This window comes from Aquarana catesbeiana, linkage group LG03 (assembly GCF_042186555.1).
Source record: "Aquarana catesbeiana isolate 2022-GZ linkage group LG03, ASM4218655v1, whole genome shotgun sequence".
NCBI classification, from domain to species: domain Eukaryota; kingdom Metazoa; phylum Chordata; class Amphibia; order Anura; family Ranidae; genus Aquarana; species Aquarana catesbeiana.
Genome location: NC_133326.1, coordinates 469273765 through 469298342, shown reverse-complemented (window position 1 = coordinate 469298342; position 24578 = coordinate 469273765). Strand labels below are relative to the sequence as shown.

At 44.2% G+C, this 24578-nt stretch overlaps 1 protein-coding gene across 2 annotated transcripts in view; it reads left to right on the top strand.

Annotated features, from left to right (window-relative positions):
- LOC141132479 (histidine--tRNA ligase, cytoplasmic-like) overlaps window positions 1–23765 on the top strand; it is a 217167-nt gene extending 193402 nt beyond the window's left edge. For both annotated transcript variants that reach the window (XM_073620878.1, XM_073620879.1), the window contains 3 exons: window positions 67–183; window positions 16228–16374; window positions 23544–23765. In XM_073620878.1, the coding sequence (XP_073476979.1) occupies window positions 67–183; window positions 16228–16374; window positions 23544–23597 (318 nt within the window). In that variant the 3' untranslated portion in view covers window positions 23598–23765. The remainder of the gene's footprint in view (window positions 1–66; window positions 184–16227; window positions 16375–23543) is intronic.
- Window positions 23766–24578: the final 813 nt, after the last annotated feature.

Below are 24578 nucleotides of genomic sequence, written 5' to 3'. Positions count from 1 at the left end.
TTAGCTATAGCTTTGCCACACTCATATGTCTCTGTGCTAGTAATGTACCCACTACCCTATCTTTAGGAGTCAGGTGAGAAAATCAGAACTACTGAAACCCAAGTACTAGTGGCAACAGCTCAAGCAAAGCACCTAGAGGAGAGAATGAAACTTCTTACTATGCTGTGGAATTTCGGGATTAAAGTGAGTATACTCTTCACCATAAACCTCTTTCTTTTTTTACTTGTTGTTATAGTAACGTTATAATATTGCTATTACAGCTACTAAGCAATCACCTTTTTATTGTTCATACAAGCTCTTGAAGTAAAAGTCATGGCCATGTTCTGAACATGGAAACCATACAATACACTGATAATGGCCAATAAATGAATACCTTGTATTCTGACTTCAGTTGTTATAGTAACGTATCTACCCTGAGACCTCTATACCTTGCCTGAATCAAGCAAAGACAAGTTTTGCGGACGGTCTTTGTAAGATAGCTGAACTCACCAAAACACCATTAACATTGCTGCATTCTTATAATATTGCTATTACAGCTACTAAGCAATCACCTTTTTATTGTTCAGACTGTTCTGGAAGAGGAAGCTATGGGCATGTTCTGAACATGGAAACCATACAATGCACTGATAATAACCAATGAGTAAACACCTTGTATTTCGACTTCAGTTGTTATCGTAACAGATCTACCCTGGGACCTCTATACCCTTACAAAGAAATTGAGGGTGCTGCTTCAGGCTCTAGTACCCTGTTTCCCCGAAAATAAGACCTAGTGTGATTGTTGGTGATGGCTGCAATATAAGCCCTACCCCCCAAATAAGCCCTACCCTGTTTCCCCAAAAATAAGCCCTACCCTGAAAATAAGACCTACAAGGACTTTAACTAGGGCTTATTTGGGGGGTAGAGCTTATATTGCAGCCATCACCGACAATCACACTAGGTCTTATTTTCGGGGAAACAGGGTAGGTTCTTATATGCTGACAATCGCTGGGAGGGCAGGCAAGAAAAGAGCTTGTCTTAGCTCCATAGAAGTCAGTAAAGAAAGAAAAGAAGTCCCGGGAGCCACACATCACACAAAACCCTTATGTAAAGAGTGGAAGCAGCCTCAACCTAGACTCCATCCATGTCATGCCCCTGACACTTTGCCCCGCCCGCAGGGCTTAGTCATGGGCTTTTTCTAATGGGAAAGCATAAACCGCACACAAATGCAATTTCATTGACCATGCAGTATTTATAAGAAAGCCTCGGTGTGCTCTGCTCTGGACTGTTGAAACCTAAACTCTGATTGATACAATATACTTCACATCATTTCTTTTTCACTGTTAAAGCCCCACTGTCTCCATCCCCCCCAAAACTAAATCTACCATTTCCCTGTAACTAATCACTGCAGTAAGTTACATGATCTGGAGGATCTCCTCTTCCTACAGCATTCATCTTTCTGCATCAATGCCTGGGAATGTAGGTAGTCCCTACTGAGACACAACAAATCTTCCCACATAAGTTGTACCTGTTTATCTAAATCCCTCTCTTCTCTACAGCCATTCAAAGTGCAGAATTTACCACAGTTCATCTTAGACTTCAGAAAGCAGGGAGCTAAAGTTTCACTCTGCAGAGATCAGTAAGGAGAGCTGAGAGCTGACTGGAGGAAAGGAACACCCCCCCCTTTCACACAGGAACAGAGCTGAGGCTGTCAATCTGCTGGAGGTCCCTCTCCTATCACCTTTTTACCTCTTGGTGTCAGGAAAACTTGTCAGAAGTTACATAGTAGGTGAGGTTGAAAAAAGAAACAAGTCCATCAAGTCCAACCTATGTTGTTGATTATACGTCAGTATTACATTATATATCCCTGTATGTTGTGGTCGTTCAGGTGCTTGTCTAATAGTTTCTTGAAACTATCAATGCCCACCGCTGAGACCACCGCCTGTGGAAGGGAATTCCCCATCCTTGTCGCTCTTACAGTAAAGAACCCTCTACGTAGTTTAAGGTTAAACCTCTTTTCTTCTAATTTTAATGAGTGGCCACGAGCCTTGTTAAACTCCCTTCTGCGAAAAAGTTTTATCCCTATTGTGGGGTCACCAGTACGGTATTTGTATATTGAAATCATATCAAGCGTCTCTTCTCCAGAGTTCAGTGCTCGCAACCTTTCCTCATAACTAATATCTTCCAGACCCTTTATTAGCTTTGTTGCCCTTCTTTGTACTCGCTCCATTTCCAGTACATCCTTCCTGAGGACTGGTGTTCAGAACTGGACAGCATACTCCAGGTGTGGCCAGACCAGAGTCTTGTAGAGCTGGAGAATTATCGTTTTATCTCTGGAGTTGATCCCTTTTTAATGCATGCCAATATTCTGTTTGCTTTGTTAGCAGCAGCTTGGCATTGCATGCCATTGCTGAGCCTATCATCTACTAGGACCCCCAGGTCCTTTTCCATCCTAGATTCCCCCAGAGGTTCTCCCCCTAGTGTATAGATTGCATTCATATTTTTGCCACCTAAATGCATTATTTTACATTTTTCTACATTGAACCTCATTTGCCATGTAGTTGCCCACCCCATTAATTTGTTGAGATCTTTTTGCAAGGTTTCCACATGCTGCGGAGAAGTTATTGCCCTGCTTAGCTTAGTATCTTCCGCAAATACAGAGGTTGAACTGTTTACCCCATCCTCCAGGTCGTTTATGAACAAATTAGATAGGATTGGTCCCAGCACAGAACCCTGGGGGACCCCACTACCCACCTCTGACTATTCCGAGTACTCCCCATTTATCACCACCCTCTGAACTCGCCCTTGTAGCCAGTTTTCAATCCATGTACTGTACTCACCCTATGGTCCATGCCAACGGATCTTATTTTGTACAGTAAACATTTATGGGGAAATGTGTCAAATGTTTTTGCAAAATCCAGATACACCACGTCTACGGGCCTTCCTTTATCTAGATGGCAACTCTCCTCTTCATAGAGGGTAATAGATTGGTTTTGCAAGAACGATTCTTCATGAATCCATGCTGATTACTGCTAATGATACCGTTCTCATTACTAAAATCTTGTATATAGTCCATTATCATCCCCTCAAGAGTTTACATACTATTGATGTTAGGCTAACTGGTCTGTAATTCCCAGGAATGTATTTTGGGCCCTTTTTAAATATTGGGGCTACATTGGCTTTTCTCCAATCAGCTGGTATCATTCCAGTCCGTAGACTGTCAGTAAAAATTAGGAACAATGGTCTGGCAATTACTTGACTGAGTTCCATAAGTACCCTCAGGTGCAAGCCACCTGGTCCCAGTGATTTAGTAATGTTAAGTTTCCCAAGTCTAATTTTAATTCTGTCCTCTGTTAACCATGAAAGTGCTTCCTGTGATGTGTCATGAGGATAAACAGTGCAGTTTTGGTTACTGAAGCCCCCCCGATTCCCTCATGAAGACTGAGGAGAAGAATAAATTCAATACCTTCGCCATCTCCCCATCCTTTGTAACCAGATGTCCTTCCTCATTCTTTATGGGGCCAATATGGTCTGCCCTCCCTTTTGTACTGTTTACATACTTAAAGAATTTCTTGGGATTTTTTTTGCTCTCCTCCGCTATGTGTCTTCCATATTCTATCTTAGCTGTCCTTATTGCACCCTTACATTTCTTGTTGCATTCTTTATAAAGTCTGAATGCTGATGATGATCCCCTCAACCTTGCATTTTTTGATGGCCTTCTCCTTTGCTTTTATATGCATTTTTACATTGGAGTTAAGCCATCCAGGACTTTTGTTCGCTCTTTTAAATTTATTACCCAATGGGATACATATGCTAATGCCCTTATTTAATATGCTCTTAAAGCAAACCCATCTCTCCTCCGTGTTCTTTGTTCCTAAGATTTTATCCCAATTTATGCCTTCTAGCAAGGTTCATAGTTTAGGGAAGTTGGCTCTTTTGAAATCCAGTGTCTTTGTATTCACCTTATGTTTCCTATTTGTGTGATTTATACTTGACCTGTGATCGCTGTTACCCAAACCAAATTGCCCCGTATTTCCACATCCGTGATCAGGTCTGTATTGTTGGTGATCAGTAGATCCAGTAACGCTTTATTTCTAGTTGGTGCGTCTACCATCTGACCAATAAAATTGTCCTGCAAGACAATTAGGAACTGGCAAGCCTTAGATGAATGCGTGGTTCCCTCCGCCCAGTCTGTCTGGATAATTAAAATCCCCCATTATGATAACACTTCCCATCCTTGCTGCTAATCCAGATTGTGATACGAGATCTGTCTCCCCTTCCTCCCTCAGGTTAGTGGACCTATAGCATACTCCCAGTATTATTTTCCCCTTAGCTTCACCCCTTTGGAGCTCTACCCATAAGGATTCCACCTCCTCCCTAGCTCCCTTGGTGATGTCATCTCTCACATTTACTTGTAAATTATTCTTTATATATACAGTAGGCATACCCCTGCCTCTTTTTTACCCTCTCTATCCTTGCGATGAAGGGTATATCCTTGAATGTTTGCAAGCCAATCATGAGAGCTGTTGAATCAGGTCTCTGAAATTCCCACAAAATCCAAATCCTCCTTGTACAACAGTATCTCTAGTTCACCCATCTTGTCCGCCAGGCTCCTGGCATTGGTGAACGTCCCTGCTGGCATGATATCTCAAAGAGCCCTCATCCCATACCTTGCCCATACCTTTGGGTCCAGGATTGTACGGAAGTGTGGAGGATTAGGATTACCCCATAGAGTTTGAAAGGGTGACCACAGGTTTGGTTTATGAAACCTCTTCCTAGCAACCCCCCACACTCTAATGCCCCGTACACACGGTCGGACTTTGTTCGGACATTCCGACAACAAAATCCTGGGATTTTTTCAGACGGATGTTGGCTCAAACTTGTCTTGCATACACACGGTCACACAAAGTTGTCGGAAAATCCGATCGTTCTAAACGCGGTGACGTAAAACACGTACGTCGGGACTATAAACGGGGCAGTGGCCAATAGCTTTCATCTCTGTATTTATTCTGAGCATGCGTGGCACTTTGTCCGTCGGATTTGTGTACACACGATCGGAATTTCCGACAACGGATTTTGTTGTCGGAAAATTTTATATCCTGCTCTCAAACTTTGTGTGTCGGAAAATCCGATGGAAAATGTGTGATGGAGCCTACACATGGTCGGAATTTCCGACAACAAGGTCCTATCACACATTTTCCGTCGGAAAATCCAACCGTGTGTACGGGGCATAAGCGTCGTCCTAGACGGAAGCGGAGATTGGCGTAAGCCCCAGGCCCCCTATACACTAGGTTCCCAAGGTCACCCAAAAGAGCCGCCTCGAGGCATACCGCAGCATTGACCCTGGAGCCGACAAACCACCAGCGGACTGAAACCAGAACGGCCGCCCAGTAGTATACCCGAAAATTGGGCAACGCCAATCCCCCGCACCGCACAGGAAGACATAGGGTGAATCGTGCCAATCGGGGAGTGGAGCCCCCCCAAATAAAGGTCCTAATACAGCTATCAAGTTCTTTAAAGAATATGCTCGGAATCCACACTGGGGAATTTCTAATTTCTAATTAAACTTGGAGAGAAAAAACATTTTAATTAGGTTAATACGCCCTAACAAATTAAGTGGGAGAGTCCCCCAAGAGGCACATCTAGCTCTCAGCTGTAGTAATACAGGGTGCAGATTGAGCTCATAAAAATCAGAGGGTTCTCGGCTCACCCGAATTCCCAGGTATTTAACCCACTGTAGTTGGGTGGTAGCCGCAGTGGCCCGCGACATGGGGTCTAAAGGAAAAAGTACAGACTTAGTCCAATTTATTCGGACCCCTGAGAAGTGGCCAAACTCGTCGAAGAGCTCCAGAGCAGCCCGCAGGGAGGAGTCCACATGGTGTAAATACAACAGGGCATCGTTGGCGTATAATGACACCTTCTCCAAGGGGCCAATCCGCAGTCCACCCCCGGGACGCCCTAAGTAGGATGGCCAGGGGTTCCAGCCCTAGGGCAAAAAGGGAGGGAAAAAGGGGACATACCTGGCGTGTGCCAGGTTGCAGCGGAAACCGCTCGGAAATCCTACCATTGGTCTGTATACAAGCTGAGGGCTTTTGATAGAGTAACTGCAGCCAGCGTAAAAATTGGGGGCCAAAACCATATCTACCCAGTACCTCCCAAAGGTAGCCCCACTCAACCAAGTCAAATGCCTTTTCGCCATCCAGAGAGGCAATGACTCTGGTCCCAGCATTATCATGAGGAATGGACAGGTTGAGATGCAGCCTTCTCAAATTGATATTGGTGCCTTTGCCGGGCATGAACCCCATCTGATCCACATGGATGAGCTCATCCAGGACTTGTGCCAGATGGTTGGCCAATAATTTGACCAGAAGTTTTGCGTCAACATTAATTAAGGAAATCGGTTGAACTGAGCGAACAGCATGGTGAGCCTAGGAACGAGCAGTTCTTGGTACGTGGAATAGAATTCGACCGGAATGGCATCTGCACCGTGGGTTTTACCAGGTTGCATTTGGGCCATAGCGGTCTGGACCTCCTCCAGGGTAATATCTCGTTCTAGCTTCTCACTGGCGTCCTGGGACAGGGTAGGAAATTCCACCCCATCCAAGTAGGCCCGGAGATCCGATATTCCATAATCCACCCTAGTGGAATAAAGGGAGCTATAGTAGCGCATAAATCTAGCAAGGATTTCATCAGGGCTCGTAAAGGGGACTCCTCCCTCATCCCGGATGCTCCCAATATGAGTACTAGCGAATTGCCCTCAAGACAACCATGACAACAATTTGCCATTTTTATCTCCATACTTGAAAACTCGTTGGGCCTTACTGAGCATCGATTTCTTGGTCATTCCTATCCTACAAAGTTCAACCGCCCTAAGCGCATATTGCCAGGCCCCGTAGTTGAGGGGGGTAGGAGCAGCAACATATCTAGCCTCCTTGTCCCCCAGCTCACCCTCCAACTCCCCCAGCGACCGCACAGACTGCTTCCGGCTGTTAGTAATGCGGGAAATATATTCCCCCCTCAGCCATCCCTAGTGCTAAAATGTTTAGCATAACCACCAATCATGATAAAACTTGCCTTGAAAGATTGACTACAATTGGTGATACAGAAAGCTGGCATGCTACAGAGATACAAAGAGGTAGCCATGCAGTATTTGTATTTTGTATCAGCAGATTTGTTCTGAGCAAGAGGAGTCGTGTACACATACATACAACCACATGGAAACTAGGTTGTTCCTTCTATAGCCCCAAAATGCAGTGCAGGACCAAAACTATCTTCTATGAACTGTGTTCTGCCAAAGAGTGTGCTTTAGCACAGTCAACATTGGGTTACTGCAAGTGCCAAAATTCTTGCTTTTCTGCAAGAACAGCAGCTACATTTTAAAAATCTGGAGATATCAAGAAGTGACCTGATGTGAACTTATCTTGTATGAGTAGAATAGTCTCAGTAAAGATGACAATTCTACCTAGACTGTTATATTATTTTGGGACATTGCCTGTCCAGGTTCTTGTTAATGCAACACGACAATTGCAATCAAGCATTTTCCAATTCATCTGGGGAAGAAAGGGTCGCAGGTAGCTCGGGTCATGATGTACGCTCCCAAGGAAGCGCGTGGTCTGGGAGTACCAGCTTTTAGGAAATACTATGTGGTGGTACAGCTAGCTCAACTGTGCCAACTCCATAGTAAGCACTATAGGCCATATTGGGTGTCCCTAGAACCCCAAACCTGCTCCCCACTTCCAATGGATTTAATCCTATGGACCCCATCGAAACATCGTAAAGCGATTTTGTGCCCTACGCTTTCCCACTCAATACATCTATGGGACATGAGCTGTAGGAGATGGCTCCTGCGCTCAGCCCACACACCTGTGGCTCCTCTTTTTGGTCCCCTATTTCCACCTGGTATGCAATCTGAGGGCTTTGGCTGGTGGTTGCATAAGGGGACTCTACCGTTATAGGGGACTACCATGATCATAGAGGGATTTGCTCTCCATAATATTTCATAGATAGCATGGAGATGGTTAATGTTACTAAAGATGCAGGAATTGCCCTTGTGAACAAACCAGTTGAGAATGTCCCAAGATACACACAGACCTTAATAAATTTTATGTTTTTAGCAGCCAAAATTGCTATTGCGACGGCTTGGAAAAGCCCAGCCTTAGGCATAGCCATAATGAAAGGTAAACTCACGTGATTATGTTAAACGAAAAATTAATGAGCATCTTGCGAGATAAACAATCAATCTTAGATAAAATATGGTCTTCTTAGCTTGCCTATTTGCAGGTCCCCAATACACAAGGCTGACCCCAGGACCAGGTGGCGGTAGATCCCCGGACGGACTCGCCTCACCTTTCTCTTTCTCCTTTTTCCTTTATTTTTTTTTTTCCTTTCTAAGATATGGAGTCCTATGACCGGTCCCTTTACCCCCCTCTTTCAACATAAGCTAAAAGTTCTCTCATTGTTAAGAATCTCCTCTTAGTGGTCACATACTTTTGATGTTTTATACCTCATAGCCTTTACAGATATCATAGGTGGACCTGATAAATTGTTTAGGCGATGGCTGTTTTCCATCCCTTAAGACATTATGGGTCTACATTATGAAGCTTTTTATCACATGTTTGATCTCCATATTTGTATGGGACTACAAGAGTCACTATGGTTAGCATATTGTACTTGTCATGGCCCTTTTATGTCCTCCTTCCTTTATGTTTGTTATATATGTATGTTGAATATACAGTGTCTTGCGAGGATTGTTCGCAGCTCGGTTTTGTAATGTTCTTTTCGTGTTCTGCAGGAAACATTCAATAAAAACAATTGAAACAGAAAAAAAAAATCTGGAGATACCAAATTGCACCTAGTGGTGCCTATACTTTTGTTATATGATGGTGCTTTGCTAATCCTCTTGCTTGTGCAAGTCTTATCAGTCTTCACAGAGTGATTGAAAGCAAAAGAACAGTGTTGGTAGCTGATCCTTTCCCAGCAATGCATTTACCCCTTGGTAGCAAGTCTCCAGCATTATCCCGTCGTTGTCCATTATACCTTGGTGACCAGTCTCCAAAATGCATTAAGCCCTTAAGATAATGTGCATTAATCCTGTAATCGCCAGACTCCAGAGCGGGGGGGGGAGGGAAACTGCAGCCCTCCAGCTGTTGTGGAACTAAATGTCCCATAAGGCATTCCAAGACTGACAGTTACAAGCATGACTCCCAGATACAGAGGCTTGATGGAATGTGCAGTTCTGCAACAACTGGAGGGCCGCACTTGCCCGCCTTTGTCAGAGTATATGCGTTTACCCCTCAGTAGCCAGACTAAGCCCTGATGACTTTATAACCCTAAATCTTTACAGATTTTTCATAGATTCCCTGACCCCTGTTCTCCCCCACTGTACCACTTTGCTGATAATTTCATCAACAGGGGTGCTCAACCTGTGGCCCGCTAAGTCCCCTGATGTGGCCGTGACCTCAAACCAGGGAAGTGCATGTCCATATTCTCAGATGGTGGGTTGGCAAGCCCAGATCGCGAACAATGGGTTGCCGACCCACCATCCCTGAGCATCAGACTGCATCAAACTGGCACCGGCGGAGGAAGCAGGAGGCTGTGAAGGGAGCAGGAGCCACATAAGCCAATGCTTCCTCTGTAGCACCAGCCCCTGTCCCAGGTGCAGTGATACCTATTGCACTTTGCCTGGGATCCTTCTAGCAACCTAGAGAGCAATGCCACCAGAAGCTAGAGGAGGAAAAGTTTGTTATTATATTAAACAACACATACACTTGAGCTTTTGGAATGGGCATTTCTTTATCGTACATCACTGGACACAGAGCACCATAATAATGACTATGTGGGTTATACGCTTACCTTTAGGTGATTGGACACTGGCAACCAATAGTAAGACGGTTCCTCCCATATAACCCCACCTATACCGGAAGTACCTCAGTTTTTTCGCCAGTGTCTTGAAGGTGATGGTCATGGCTGTTGAAGCTCTTCAAAATTCTTCAAAGATGTCCCAGTGAGGACGTTATAATCGGATCCATTGGGATGACATAACAAAGCTAAAGTGGATGGTACCCGAGCCTCGATTCAAGAACGAGGTTTTGCTTGTAATGTGTCCTATATAGGCACTGGACCCTTGTTAAGTTTGTATTCCTGGTCAAACTTGCCCAAGGTAAACCAGAAAGGGTGCTTTACAGGTCCAGGGGTGTGGACCCCAAGAAATGGGGGACCCGGTCCTTGAAGGTCCTCAGAGGCACTACCTGCCGTGATGGGTGAAGATTGGGCCTAGTAAAACAGGCCCTGCTGCTTGGGATGTTGAGTACTCCCTTTGGGGGAACTTTATATATATATTTCCCTCTGTAAGAACCTGCTGGTAAACCTTAAAACCTGTGTCTGGGATTACAGATGGCCGGTATGGTGCGCATTTGGGCAGGCGTGCGCGAGTGTGCACATGCGCCGCGTGTGCGCCGCCAGCGTGTGTGTGTGCGCGCCGTCGTTGTCGTGGATCGTGGATGCGCTGCATGCGTCAGGACGGCGCATGCGCCATGTGGCGGGCATGCCGCTGATCACGTGGGCACGCGCGCTCACTCTCAGGCTAAGCCTTTATAAGGAGAGAGCGCCTGGCGTGCGCGTGGACAGCACAGAGCGATATTGGGCACGTGAGTCTGCAGGTCTTTTTCCTCATTTGTAAGCAATGTCTTCCAGAAAACGAGGTATAGGGAACAAGGCAAGCACAGGGGCAAGAGTACCTCTTTTAAAAACAGGAGACCGACCCCATGCTGATGCAGCCTCAGTTTCTCCTGAAAGACCTGCGGCATCTGGCCTGGCTGAGCCATTGCATTTGTCAGGCATAGTGGCCACTACCAATATACCTGCCTCGGCTTATGTTACAAAGGATGATTTGGCATCTGCCTTAGCGGGCCTTGAAGGCAAAATAGCTGGCATGATTGCCTCTGTAACACAGGGGGGGAGGAAGCGTAATAGATCTCCCTCCCCTGAGCCTGGGCCAAGTGGAGAGTCACTAGAGCACCAGGACTCTTATAGCCAGATGGGTCCAGGTGATCTGGAACCAGAGTGGGCAGAGGATTTGGAAGAGGTGGTCATAAAAGACCGGGAGGAAGGAGAGGCTGAAGAATCCTCGGCTGATGACTCCGGCTCTGAAGAGCCAATTTCAGCCTCCCATTCCCAAGAATTGTTTGTCCAATCTCTGGTTGAGATGGTATGAATTGGGTTTAAGTTACCCCCGGCTCAGGGGTCTGGACTCTCCTGTTCTACTTTGGGATCTTTGCACCCTCAGCAAATTTTCCACGCATTCTCTTTGCATCCATTACTGGAGCAGGTGGTCTACGCGGACTGGAATCACCCTGACAGGATATACTTACCTCCAAAGAGGTTTTCTATCTTCTATCCTATGGAGGAGAAGTTCAGGAAGAAATGAGGGACACCTTTGGTTTACGCTGCCATTTCTTCAGTATAAAACTTTAACCTGCCCAGTGGATAATGCCCAGATATTTAAGGATCTGGCTGATAAAAAGCTACAGTCCTTATTAAAAGCCTCTTTTTCGGTGGCTGGTGCAGCAGTTCAGCCAGCAGTAGCAGCGATTGGGATTTGCCAATCCCTAAAGGATCGTTTTAAAAGGTTGGTAAAGAACCTGCCTTGCCAGGAGGAATCTGCCGAGGAATTGTCGGAGATTCCTCATGCTTTATGTTTTGCAGTGGACGCATTGAAGGACTCAATCCAGCAGATGTCTCGTTTTGTGTTACTGTCAATCCATATGCGCAGAGTCTTGTGGCTAAAGAACTGGTCTGCTGAGACGCCATGCAAAAGGCTACTCGCAGCGTTTCCATTTCATGGAGAACGCCTGTTTGGCGAGGATCTGGATAAATATATCCAAAAGATCTCTGGAGGAAAGAGTGCCCTACTCCCTGTTAAAGAAGGGGAGGCAACCCTCTTATAAAATTCCCAGTGCTCCAGGACCTAGTGCTTCTTCCCCTAAGCGGTATCGACGGCCTCAGCTGTCTGTGTTTAAAAGACCCCAGGGTCAGAGGAAGCCCTGGACCCAAAAGCCACCCAAGCCCAACTCCAAGTCTACCTTGTGAAGGGGCGCCCACGCTCTCACGGGTGGGGGGCAGGTTTCGGCTGTTTGTGGATGCCTGGGAAGAACTGGTTTAAGACCGATGGGTCATTTTCACTGTGAAATATGGTTACAGAATAGAGTTCCGGGAAATCCCCCCAAATCAGTTTCTGTACTCAAGGGTTCTGTCGGATCCAGAAAAAAGAATATGCCTATTCCTAGCCTTACAGCATCTGCTGATGCAGGGGGTAATTGTAAAAGTTCCGCACAAGGAAAGATTCAGAGGGTTTTACTCAAACCTATTCACCGGACAAAAACCAAATGGGGAAGTAAGGCCCATTTTGGACCTCAAGGCCCTCAACCTCTTTGTAGACGTCCGATCCTTCCGCATGGAGTCGGTTCGATCAATAATAAAATCTCTGAGGAAAGGAGACTATTTAGCGTCCATAGATATCAAGGACGCGTACCTTCATGTGCCGATCTTCAGTCCACATCAGAGGTTCCTACGCTTCGCAGTAGAGGGCAGTCATTTCCAATTCGTGGCACTACCATTCGGTCTAGCCACGGCCCCCAGGGTTTTCACAAAGATTCTGGCCCTATTGTTGGCTTCCCTAAGGTCTCAGAGGGTCTCCGTAGTAAGATATCTGGACGATCTTCTCCTAAGGGATTGCTCTCGCCCCATACTGGTGCAAACGTGTCAAGAAAAGTACGGGTTTTACAACGCCTAGGTTGGATTCTAAATGTGGACAAGTCAGCTCTTTGTCCAACCCCAAGCCTTGGTGTATCTGGGTCTGATCTTAGACACCGCCCAAGAAAAGGTGTTTCTGCCCCCCTTAAAGGTCGTCTCCATAGTGAAACTCGTCCCGAAGGTGAAAAAAGAACTAACGCCTTCTTTTCGGCTGTGCATGAGGTTACTGGGCAAGATGGTGTCGTCCTTCAATGCAGTGCCATATGCACAGTTCCACTCCAGAGTGTTCCAGAACAGTATTCTAAAAGCCTGGGACAAGTCGACTCGAACCTTGGATCAACCTATGGTTTCTATCTACTATGGAACCTCTCTTGGTGGTTAAGAACCAGCAATTTGAAAAAAGGGAAATCTTTCCCACCAGTAGCCTGGAAAGTCGTAACTACAGACATCAGTCTTCTCGGCTGGGGAGCAGTCCTAGAGGAGGCGTCTGTTCAAGGAATATGGTCACAGACAGAATAGACCTTGCCCATCAATCTATTGGAGATTCGGGCAGCTCGTCTGGCTCTGCGATTCCGGACATCCAGATTGCGGGGTCTTCCTGTCAGAGTCCAGTCCGACAACTCCACGGTAGTGGCATATATCAACCACGAGGGAGGTACCAGGAATCGGGCGGCCCAAAGAGAAGTAAATCATATATTGACTTGGGCAGAAAAACATGTGCCGTTTCTTTCGGCAGTGTTTATCCCGGGGATGGACAATTGGCAGGCAGATTTCCTAAGTCGCCAAAAGTTGTTGCCAGGGGAATGGTCCCTGCATCCCAAGGTTTTCCTACAAGGTTTTTCTACAGACCCCAGATGTGGATCTGCTGGCATCCAGATTCAATGCCAAGCTGGACAGGTTTATATCCAGGACCAAGGATCCGCTTGCTGTCGGGATAGACGCATTAGTAGTTCCTGGGGATCAGTATTCTCTGATATATGCCTTCCCTCCAATCCAAATCCTGCCGCACTTATTACGCAGAGTACAGGAGGAACAAAAACCAGTGATCCTAGTGACCCCAGCGTGGCCCCGGAGATCCTGGTACTCGGAGATTGTGAAGTTGGCAGTAGGGGACCCATTGGTCCTTCCATGCCGTCCAGACCTGTTGTCTCAAGGCCCCCTATTCCATCGTTCTTTATGGTTGCTGAATTTGATGGCTTGGCTATTGAGACCAGACTATTGAAAGACAGATTTCGGCCTTATCGTTTTTTCTCCAAAGACCAATTGCATCCCATTCTTTGGTGCGAACCTTTGTCAAGGGAGTAACACACTTGAGGCCGCCAGTTAAACCACCTTTATGTCCCTGGGACCTAAATTTGGTACTGTCAGCCTTACAGAATCAACCGTTTGAACCTATTAGGCATATTCCTTTTGTCCTATTGACCAAAAATTGTTTTTTTGGTGGCTATAACATCGGCTAGAAGGGTGTCAGAATTGGCCGCCCTTTCTTGCTAAGAACCTTTTTTGATTCTTCATCAGGACAGAGTGGTCATGCGCCCTCGTCCGTATTTTCTACCGAAGGTGGTTTGATTTGAATCAGGATATCATTTTACCTTCCTTTTTTCCAAACCCTAAGACTAGGGAGGAAAGGTCGCTTCACTCACTGGATGTGGTGAGGGCGATCAAAGTTTACCTGAAAATGTCAGCTCCCTTTCGGAAGACTGACTGTTTTTTTGTCTTGCCAGAGGGTCCTAAGAAAGCACAGCTGGCAACAAGTTCAACTATATCCAGGTGGATTCGCCAGACTATTATCCAGGCGTATGGATTAAAGCGCAGGGTTCCACCGTGGGATTTAAAAGCACACTTCACTAGAGGGATTAGTGCATCATGGGCAGTACGCCAACAGGTGTCTATGGCTCAGGTTTGCAAAGCGGCCGCTTGGTCTTCAGTTCATACGTTCACCAGGTTTTAACAGATGTTATGTTAGATCTCAAAAGGAGACTGTTTTTGGCCACAGCGTGTTGCAGGCAGCTTTATAGTCTCAGGCCCGTTGGGGCTTAGGGATATTGTGTTCCCCCCCTCAGGTGCCTTGCTTTAGGACATCCCACATAGTCATTATTATGGTGCTCTGTGTCCCATGATGTATGATAAAGAAAAACGGATTTTTAAAACAGCTTACCTGTAAAATCCTTTTCTTCGAGTACTTCACGGGACACAGAGGTCCCTCCCCTCTTTCTGGGATCGTCATTGCTTGCTACAAAACTGAAGTACTTCCGGTATAGGATGGCTTATATGGGTGGAACCGTCTTACTATTGGTTGCCAATGTCCAATCACCTAAAGGTAAGCGTGTAACCCGCATAGTCATTATTATGATGCTCTGTGTCCCATGATGTACTCAAAGAAAAGGATTTTCCAGGTAAGCTGTTTTAAAAATCCGTTTATTAGCACCGGGTGCAGCGCAGTGCATCTGTGGCTTTCCTGCGGGTTAGCTGCAATGAGCCATAGACTTTCATTATATCCTGTGGGCTTTCTGAAAGTGCATCAAAACTCCTGACTTTCAGAAAATGCACCACACCTGCAAGATACAATAGAAGTCTATTGCAAAGAGCAGCTAACCCGCAGGAGTGCTGCAGGTGCACTGTGCTGTGCTGCACCCACGGTGCAGTTAACCTGCAGTGCATCAGTGTGAAAACAGCCTTTTAGGGGGCTTAGGACAGTAAGGGCTCGTTTACATTTGCAATTTGGAAGCAGTAAAATCCCATAGTTGAGACATGTTTTTACCACACACCCCTCAACCACTTATGTAGCATCAGAGATTGCAATGGCGACCCTGTCCCATGCTCCAGGTTTACACTTGGACGGGGGGGTGTTGTATATACAGTAACTGATCCTTTGCATTTTCCTCCTGCAAACGCTCAAATAGACATTCAAAAAAAAATAAACAACGTAGTATTCAAACTAGTGTTATCTACTGTTCGAAATTCTGAATCGTTTCATTTCATTGTGGCCTGCGACCAGTTACCAAATCACTTAAGTGGCCCTCGATCTTCAAAAGGTTGAACTCCCCTGATTTATAACATAACACATAAATTAACAAAATAGACAATTTCCACAGGAACAACATTATAACAATAACCAACCTGCACACATCACAAAAATTACCCTGTTAATGATTTGTTACACATTGTTGGTTTTAGATACAAGCTGTTTTGAGTTCTTTTTTTAAAATGTGGCATTCATAGCAATGTCTGGGACTCACTGATCAGTGTGATAGTCTTTTGTCACCACTCATGGCTTTTCTTGTCTCAGCAGTTGACTGAATCTGTCGCTCTTTAAATGTTTATAAAGAGAAAAGTAAAATAGGATAGTGATTGTTAGCACTACAAAAATTAACCCAGAGAATATTTTTAGTGATTAGGAATGGTACATGGTTTATAAATGGAACTTGCACCCTATCTTCGAAAAAAGTTTTTCAAGCATAGACTTTAAGTAACAGACATGTCTTTCCTTCTTCCACACAGGCGGAAATGCTGTACAAGAAGAATCCTAAATTACTTACACAACTGCACTATTGTGAGAGTGCAGGGATTCCCCTGGTGGCCATTATTGGGGATCAGGAAATAAAAGATGGCGTGGTCAGGCTAAGAGATGTGGCAACACGGAAGGAGGTAAACACACCTGATTAGTCACTACTTTTATTAAGTGCATCATAAAGTGACCCATTGTCGGTATATAGTAGCTAGGCATTATTTTTATTTTATTTATTTCACGTACTTGTATAGCACTGTCACTTTACGCAACTCTTTACATATATGTATTATAGGTTTACATTAGTCCCTGCCCTAAAGGAGTTTACAATCTGAGGTCCCTAACACAGTCATAAATAAAATATTAGGGACAATGGTCCTACCAGCATGTCTTTGGAGTGTGGGAGGAAGCTGGAGTACCCAGAGGTAACCCACACAGGCAGGGGGAGAACATGCAAATTCCATGCAGGTAGTGCTGTGGCTGGGATTCAAACCGACTAACTTAGTGCTGCTAGGTTGAAGTGCTAACCACTTAGTCACTATGCTGCCCACCATTCTCCAACAATAAAAGATATTTAATTTACCAAGTATTCACAAAAAATTGCACCCCTGTATACTGCGGTGCTAAAAAATGTATACATGTAGTGAGGATATTACTGTATATTGAATAAAAATGTCCAACTTGATTATTACCATTATATCTATCATTATGGCCTCAATATCTGCAATGCTCTGCTGTGCTCTACATACAGCCTGAGTCCAAACATGGGAAAATCTCACATATTATATTCCAACCATTCAGTGCTATGGACTTCCAAACCTATTGGCAATTTGTCTAGTGAGAAACAATAGCAATCAGCCCAAAAAGCCTGTAGAACTTGAGTGTGAGAGTAAGAAGCAGCACATGCAGCCAATAAGTCTGTATGCTGACAAGAAGCATGCTGAAAGGATGAAAAACCAGATTAACCAAGAGATAAGCATATTATTGTGCTTCACCTTTTAGTGTCCAGTCACAGGCTGGGGCGGGTCCAGGAATACCTGGGCTCAGAGGAAGTGGGTTAAATGATGCTGACTAAGTGCATCTAGTGGCAGCAAAAAGGTACTACAGGGAAAATCTCTCAACTGAAATTGAATGCTGCAGCAAGAGCTGGTTTTGTTAGTTTATATGAATAGTCTATTCATTTCTTTCCTGTTTTTTTGGCTGGTGTTCTGCTTTAGAGTTAGGTTCACATTAAAGCGGAACCCCAGGCAAATTCTAAATACACAGTTAAAATACATATATGTTTACTAAATTACCTGGCCCACAGCCAGTCTTGTGATGTACACATCCCTGCTACAAAGTCAAAACCAAAGTGGTGGCCCATTTTGAAGCTGCAAAAGTTTTTTCACGTAACTGAAAAGGAATAACTTTAGGCTGTACTATAAAAAAAAAAGTGTAGTTTAGGTTAAACTTATATAATGGGACTGATTACTGTATGTGTTACCTAGTCCTGGGTTGTGTGTAAGTGGGGAGTCAGAAACCTATCTATTAACAAGAAAGGCGTGTCCTTCTTTACTTTATGTTTTTACTATGGAGCTGTTAGCTCTGGATTTAGGACAGTTTTGGAATTCATAAAGATTCAGCTATGGACTGTCAAAACTACTGACCTTTACATTAACAACAAGCTTGTTTACTCTACAAATCTAGACCCTTCCGTGATTTGTGCAATAAATCTAATATCTCATTTTAAACAATGTTCAGGGCTTTAAAGCTGACCTATAGCCATATAAAATGTATTATAGCTATGTATGTTAATACAGTATTAAAAGTATTTTTTAAATAAAAACAGTGAACCTGAATTTGATATCAGTCTCCTGCTGTCACTGTACAACAGGGCTGGATTCTGAGAGAAAGAGGCAGCACAAGGAACCAATCAATTCATGTCCTGACAAGAAGCATTGTGATAGGAGGAGAAAGCAGAGTGATAAAGAAATGAGCTCATTGCTGTGCTGCTTCTTCTTGTACTGTCCAGTCACAGGCTGGGGTGGGTCTAGTTCTACCCGGGCTGAGAGGAAGTGGGTTGAATGATGCTGACCATCAGAATGAGAACCAGAAAGAAGTACTGCAGGGGAAAACTCTGGATTGACTGTGAATAATACACCAATGTTTGTTTTGGTATTTTATTTTTATTAGGCTATTAATTTTTGTCTTGTTGTTTTTGTCTTGAGTTCTACTTTAAGTAAATTGGAAGACCTATATTGTTTTCTTGGACCACTTTTTACCACCTGTAGAAACCTGTAGGGTTACCAGTGGATTTTAGTTTACATATTAAAATTCTGCCAGGAACTGTGTCAAAGTTAATATCAGAATCCTGATATTTTACATCCACAGCCATCTGTCTAAGATTCTGCTTACATCCTCATAAAAGGAAAATAGGTTTGTTTGCAACAATGTTCTTAGATAAATGCATGCTGGCTGTCACTAATAATATTATTTTCTATCAATTGCTCACGTATAGATAACAGTTTGGTTCACACCAATCCTTTGGTACCAAGCCAGCCATTAAAGTGACCCTGTTGCCAAACTAAAATTGTCAATAAACACTGTCCTTCTAAAGAATAAAGTAAATAATTGCACCTCTTTCCATCCACACCGCAAAAAGATCCCAGATAGCAAGCAATTGAGCTGCAAGTTTGAAAATGACGTGGCTAAGCTATTGCCAGGCTTCACAAGTTTGTTGCACGATTGCAGCAAGTTCACATTACATGACTGCAGATCAACTTTCTTTGCAAACATTCTGCATGTCTGCTGAAAGTTCTGGCTCAGTTAAAGGGGTTGTAAAGGTATTTTTTTTTCTTTAAAAATAACAAACATGTTATACTTACCTTCACTGTGCAGCTCGTTCTGCACAGAGTGGCCGAACCTGCTTTTCTGGGGTCCCTCGGCGGCTGTCTCAGCTCCTCCCCGCAATAACTAACCACCTTAATGCGAGCTCCCTCGCATGGTGGTTCGTTATTGCGGGCGCGCTCCCATGATACAGCCGGCGGCTATAGCCGCTCGCTGTATCACTCGGCCCCGCTCCCCGGCGCGCCGCGTCATTGGCTGTGATTGACAGCAGCGCGAGCCAATGGCTGCGCTGCTTTCAATCCATCCACTATAGCCAATCAGCGACCAGGCTGATCGGCTGAATGGAGGTTGGGAACGAGCAGGCGAGTTTTGAGGTGTCAGGTAAGTAAAACGGGGGGGCTGGGGGCGGCGGTATTTTCAAAAGTTTTTTCACCTTAATGCATAGAATGCATTAAGGTGAAAAAATTTATACCTTTACAACCCCTTTAAGTTGTGTAATAGTCATCCCACCACAGGGGTCACAGTGACTTGCAGAGTTCTTGCTGTAGACTCACCACCACAACTTCGCTCTTGCTAGAGACTTGCTACAAATTGGTCAACTAGTGTCAACTAGAACTTGTGCTTCAAGTGCTCTGCAAATGTACAACTTGCCAGTGAAAATGTGCAGCAAGTTAACAAGACTTACAATTTAACACAGCCACAAATTTGTGGCAAGTTCTCCTTGCTGTCTGGGATACTATATTAAATCAAAATTTGCAGCTGGCTCCATAGAAACCGGCACTACTGGCAGTGTCGAACCCCTGGCCCTACTCCTGCACTCAGTCGTACTTCCCAGAGACCCCTTCATAATTACTGTGTACTGAAATGATGTTTGGGTCAGCGGGAATAACAACATAGCATGGGAGCCCAGCTAGAAGTGTCAGTTTCTATAGAAACTTTAGCTGCAGACCTCTCTTTAATGGCGTGGTGTTTAGTGGCACAGGCAACCAGGGAGATAAGCATTCACTTTCTTTTTTACAGAGACGTTTTATTGGCACTTTTAGTTACATAGTTGGTAAGTTTGCATAAAGACATTAGTCCATCCCGTTTAACCATTTTCATATCCCTGTGCATTGTAGTGGGTCACTTTAAAGTGATACAAATGGAGGCTGTTCTTACCTCATCTCGTTATGTCAATGCTAGTTCCTTCATTAGTAAAAAGAAGAGTTGGCCACACTCTGATGTCATAAGCAGTCACAAAGCTTTATTGTCCCGGGTAAATCAAAGAAAATCAGTCAACTCTTCCATTTACTACATGTGGGAGCTATTCAGCCAAGCACTCAGCCCCAGTGAAACGAGTGGACTACAGGCTTGTGAGTGGAAGTCAATTGATGGATTTGCTTGTCATGCTGTCCTATTACTCCAATACTTTTAATAGTTACATAGTTGTTGAGGTTGAAAAAGGACACAAGTCCTTCAAGTCCAACCTATGTGTGTGATTATATGTCAGTATTACATTGTATATCCCTGTATGTTGTGGTCGTTTAGGCGCTTAACTAATAGTTTTTTTTTTAATTATCGATGCTCCCCACTGGAACCACTGCTTGTGGAAGAGGTTATCACCCTTGTTCCAGGTTATCACTAACCTGGAACAAGATAAACACTTTACTTTAATCTGACTTTCCAGATCAGCATACTTCTTTCAGGTCAGTGTCTCAGAAAGTACTCATACCAGGTGTAATAGACAATTAGCACCTTTCCGAAGGAGGTCAGCAATGGCTGCCACACAATTCTCTCAGGAATGGTTTACTTTAAATAGCTTTTAAAATGAGAAACGATGGCTTCGATTTTACTGAGCTCAGCTCTTTGATGACTCATGGATGTAAGCCATCTGGTCCAGGTGCTTTGTTCACATCTATTCTGCCTAATTATTTTTAGACCGTTTCAACATTAAAGATGAACTCCGTGCAAACCGCTACAAGCACAGTTGAAATACATTTCTAGAAGATGGTTTATCTGCTGAAGAATTAGTATTTCTGTCCATCCATTCCTGAGATTTACACAGAGCCCTGCCAGACAGTTCATTCAAGCTGGCGACCTGACTTTTATCAGAAGCAGTTTAATATGTTTGTAACCCTAAAATATAAATAAAAGAGATCCTGTTCCCTTGTAGCAAGTTAAACAGCACAGTGCTTGTGCTGTCTAATCTGCCCTTCTGGAAGCTGTAAAAACCTGGCTGGTTCTGCCCTCTCCTCTGTAAATTGACCACGTTTATCGTGGCTACTGAGCCCTGACACTGTGGTCAGTTTACGTGCCTCTGTCATCTGCAGCTCTCCTCTGTGCTTCTCTCCCCTCCCCCCTGACTGTCGGCTCCATGTGTCTATGTCTCCACCCCTCCCTCCTGCCGCTATTAGTAGAAAAGGTTAAAACATTCACTGCCAGCCCCTCTCTTGAATGCAGCAATAACAAGCAGTGGCAGTGTTTTTTAAAACAAAGCCTCTAAATTCTTTTTTCAAATATCTTCAGGCCAGTCACATGACTCCCGGCCGCTCTCCTCCTCTGATCCAGGGCTACAGCGGGAGGGGCTGAGCGGCCAGCACGGCAGTCACGGCTGACATCAGAGGGAGATATCGTCCCCTCCCGCTGTAGACCTGGATCAGAGGAATAGAGCAGCCGGGAGTCACGTGACCGGGCTGAAGATATCTGAAAAAAGGTGTTTAGAGGCATTGATTAAAAAAAATGACAGAGTATGTTATGGCTGCATAGAAGAGAGGGGTTGGCAGTGAATGTTTTGCTAACTATGCAGATAGGTCATTTCCTCATCCCTCTAGCCTGTAATTGGAGAGTGAAGTAGATCACTGCTCTTTCTTCTGTCAGCATTTTCCGTGTCACAACAGCACAACTTACTGGCTCCTAGGACGGGGCTACTTCTCACAATAGGAGCGCTGTTGTGTTGCATTAAAAAAAAAAAACATTTAAAGTGGTTGTAAAACCACCTCAGACATGAAAAGTGAAAAAATGCATCGTTATATACTGTATGTGTGTCTCTCTCCAAGGCTCTGAGCGTCCTTTCTCAGAGCATGACCCTGTTCTGGCAGTTTTTCCCAACATCAAGAGTTAAAATGGTAACGGGGAGGGAGCTGCAGCACTTGGCCTGTGACTGTTATCCACAGCTCTGCTTGTTCTCTATACTATGTGAAGGGGGGGGGGGCTCAGAGGACTTCAGATACCCGCCCCCTGCTCCTAGAACTAAGGAGAAATCCTTACTGCTGTGTGTTTTCAGAATGATCTACAAAAGAATTTATTGCAGATACACAGCTACAACTTTATGTAGCAGGTTTTGTTTCATTTCTGTATTTCACCTAATGCTAGTCACTTCACTGGGTATATGTGAGGGTTTACTACCACTTTATTTATGTTTTAAAGTGTTTGTTACCCCAACACCTCATATTCCTGATATATGCCTACTGTACCATGTACTTGTATGAGAAAGTGTGCTGTTCTCTTTGTATTGCTTGCTTTATATGAAATCCCTGGTATTCCTGCTAGTTCCTCTGCTTTCCTTTTAAAAACTGACCAAATTAAGGAGGATAGCACACTGTGATCAGTTCTCTAGCTATGCTGGGAACTCTGTATGCTCTCCTCCAATGATCAGACTTGTCTTGACACGCTCCGCTGCTCAGCCATTCACTTGGAAGATCAGTGATGGTTTTACATAACATCGTTTATACATAATTTTTTGGTATGTTTTCATGTTCCTCTTAGCAAATAAAAAAAAGATTCCTTTGCAGTGCACACTGCAAGGGTTAATTGCTTGTTTTGTCTTGGAGAGGAGAAACCCTTTTATTTACCTGATCTTTCTTTTCCCTGGCAAGCAGCTGTCCTCCACAATCCGGCGATGGTCTGTCCCTCTGCATCCTCAGTGTAGGGCAGTTCATTTATTTCAGGTACTTATATAGCACCATCAATTTACGCAGCACTTTACATATACATTGTACATTCACATCAGTCCCTACCCTCAAGGAGCTTACAATCTAAGGTCCCAAACTCACATTCATACATACACATACTAGGGACAATTTAGACAGGATCCAATTAACCTACCAGCATGTCTTTGGAGTGTGGGAGGAAACCGGAGTACCCGGAGAAAACCCACGCAGGCACAGGGAGAACATGCAAACTCCAGGCAGGTAGTGTCCTGGTTGGGATTCGAACCAGAGACCCCTTTGCTGCTAGGCGAGAGTGCTAACCACTGTGCTGCCCATTCAGTTAATTAAACCCCTCAGTACCATCACAATCTTTATCAACAGGATGAACTTTTGGGATCATTTTCAAATTTCGTTTCACCTCATTCACTAAAAAAATTGATCATTCTTGATCATAGGGAGATTAAGCATATGTATTAGAGATTGTGCGTACAGTGTACACGCACGTAACTACTTTTAGACACTATAGTATGTCCCTCCAATGCTTGTTCTACAAATGCTGTTTTACCTGTTCATAGGTTGAAGTTTCCAAGGAACACCTAGCAGAAGAAATAAAAAAGAGGACAAGTTAGTCGAGAATGTTTATACGCAGAACTCATCCCAATGACTTTTACAAACAAGGCTACAGGGCAGAAAAGAACTGAAGGAGACTTTGTAAATATGTGAGGTGCTAGTTTTTTTTATTAAATGTATTGAATTTGTTTATAAAACTAAGAATAAAATCGATCCATTATGCTGTTGTTGTGCCTACTATTATTTTGTGTGTTATTTCCTAAATGACCCCCCCGATGTTCAAAATATACTGGGCAGAGTTGTTGAGTAAAGTTCCCTGGTGTTTTTGCACTTTCCTTGTCTTTATTGCAGTGTATTTCTTGCCATCCTGCTTCCTCACCTCCAAATTCTCATCCCCCATTCTGCCAAGTATAGAAAGTAACAGCCTGACCTCCTGATGTGTCAATTTCAGTTAGAATTACAGCATACAGTAATACCTCGGATTGCGAGTAACGTGGTTTACGAGCGTTTCGCAATGCAGGGGCGCCGGTGGCACTCAGAGCCGCTTGGATGCACTCGGAGACACTTGGAAACACTCCGTTCCTGAGTGTCTGAGTGTCTCTGAGTGCATCCAATCAGTCTCTGAACATTTCTGAGTGTCTCTGGTGCCCCCCCACCTCTGGCCACATGCGGTACTGCATACCATAGCAGTCACTGTGAAACGAATTATTTGAGTTTCCATTGACTCCTATGGGGAAACTTGCATTGACATACAAGTGCTTTTGGATTACAAGCATTCTTCTGGAATGAATTATGCTCGTAATCCAAGGTACCACTGTATGATAAATTGGGTCAATAGGGAAGTCTCACTCATTCTTCAATAATAAAATCTATGACTGACAGTAGATCAAAAACCTGTTTTTTGGGGAGAAGGTCTTGAATGTGAGTGATACACAGGTATGACATGGCTAATAGTATGGCTGAACTAATTTTGTAATAGATGTCATTTTGTGAATTAGGTAAATCTTGAATTAAAGGAAAAGTTGTCTTAACTATAAGCT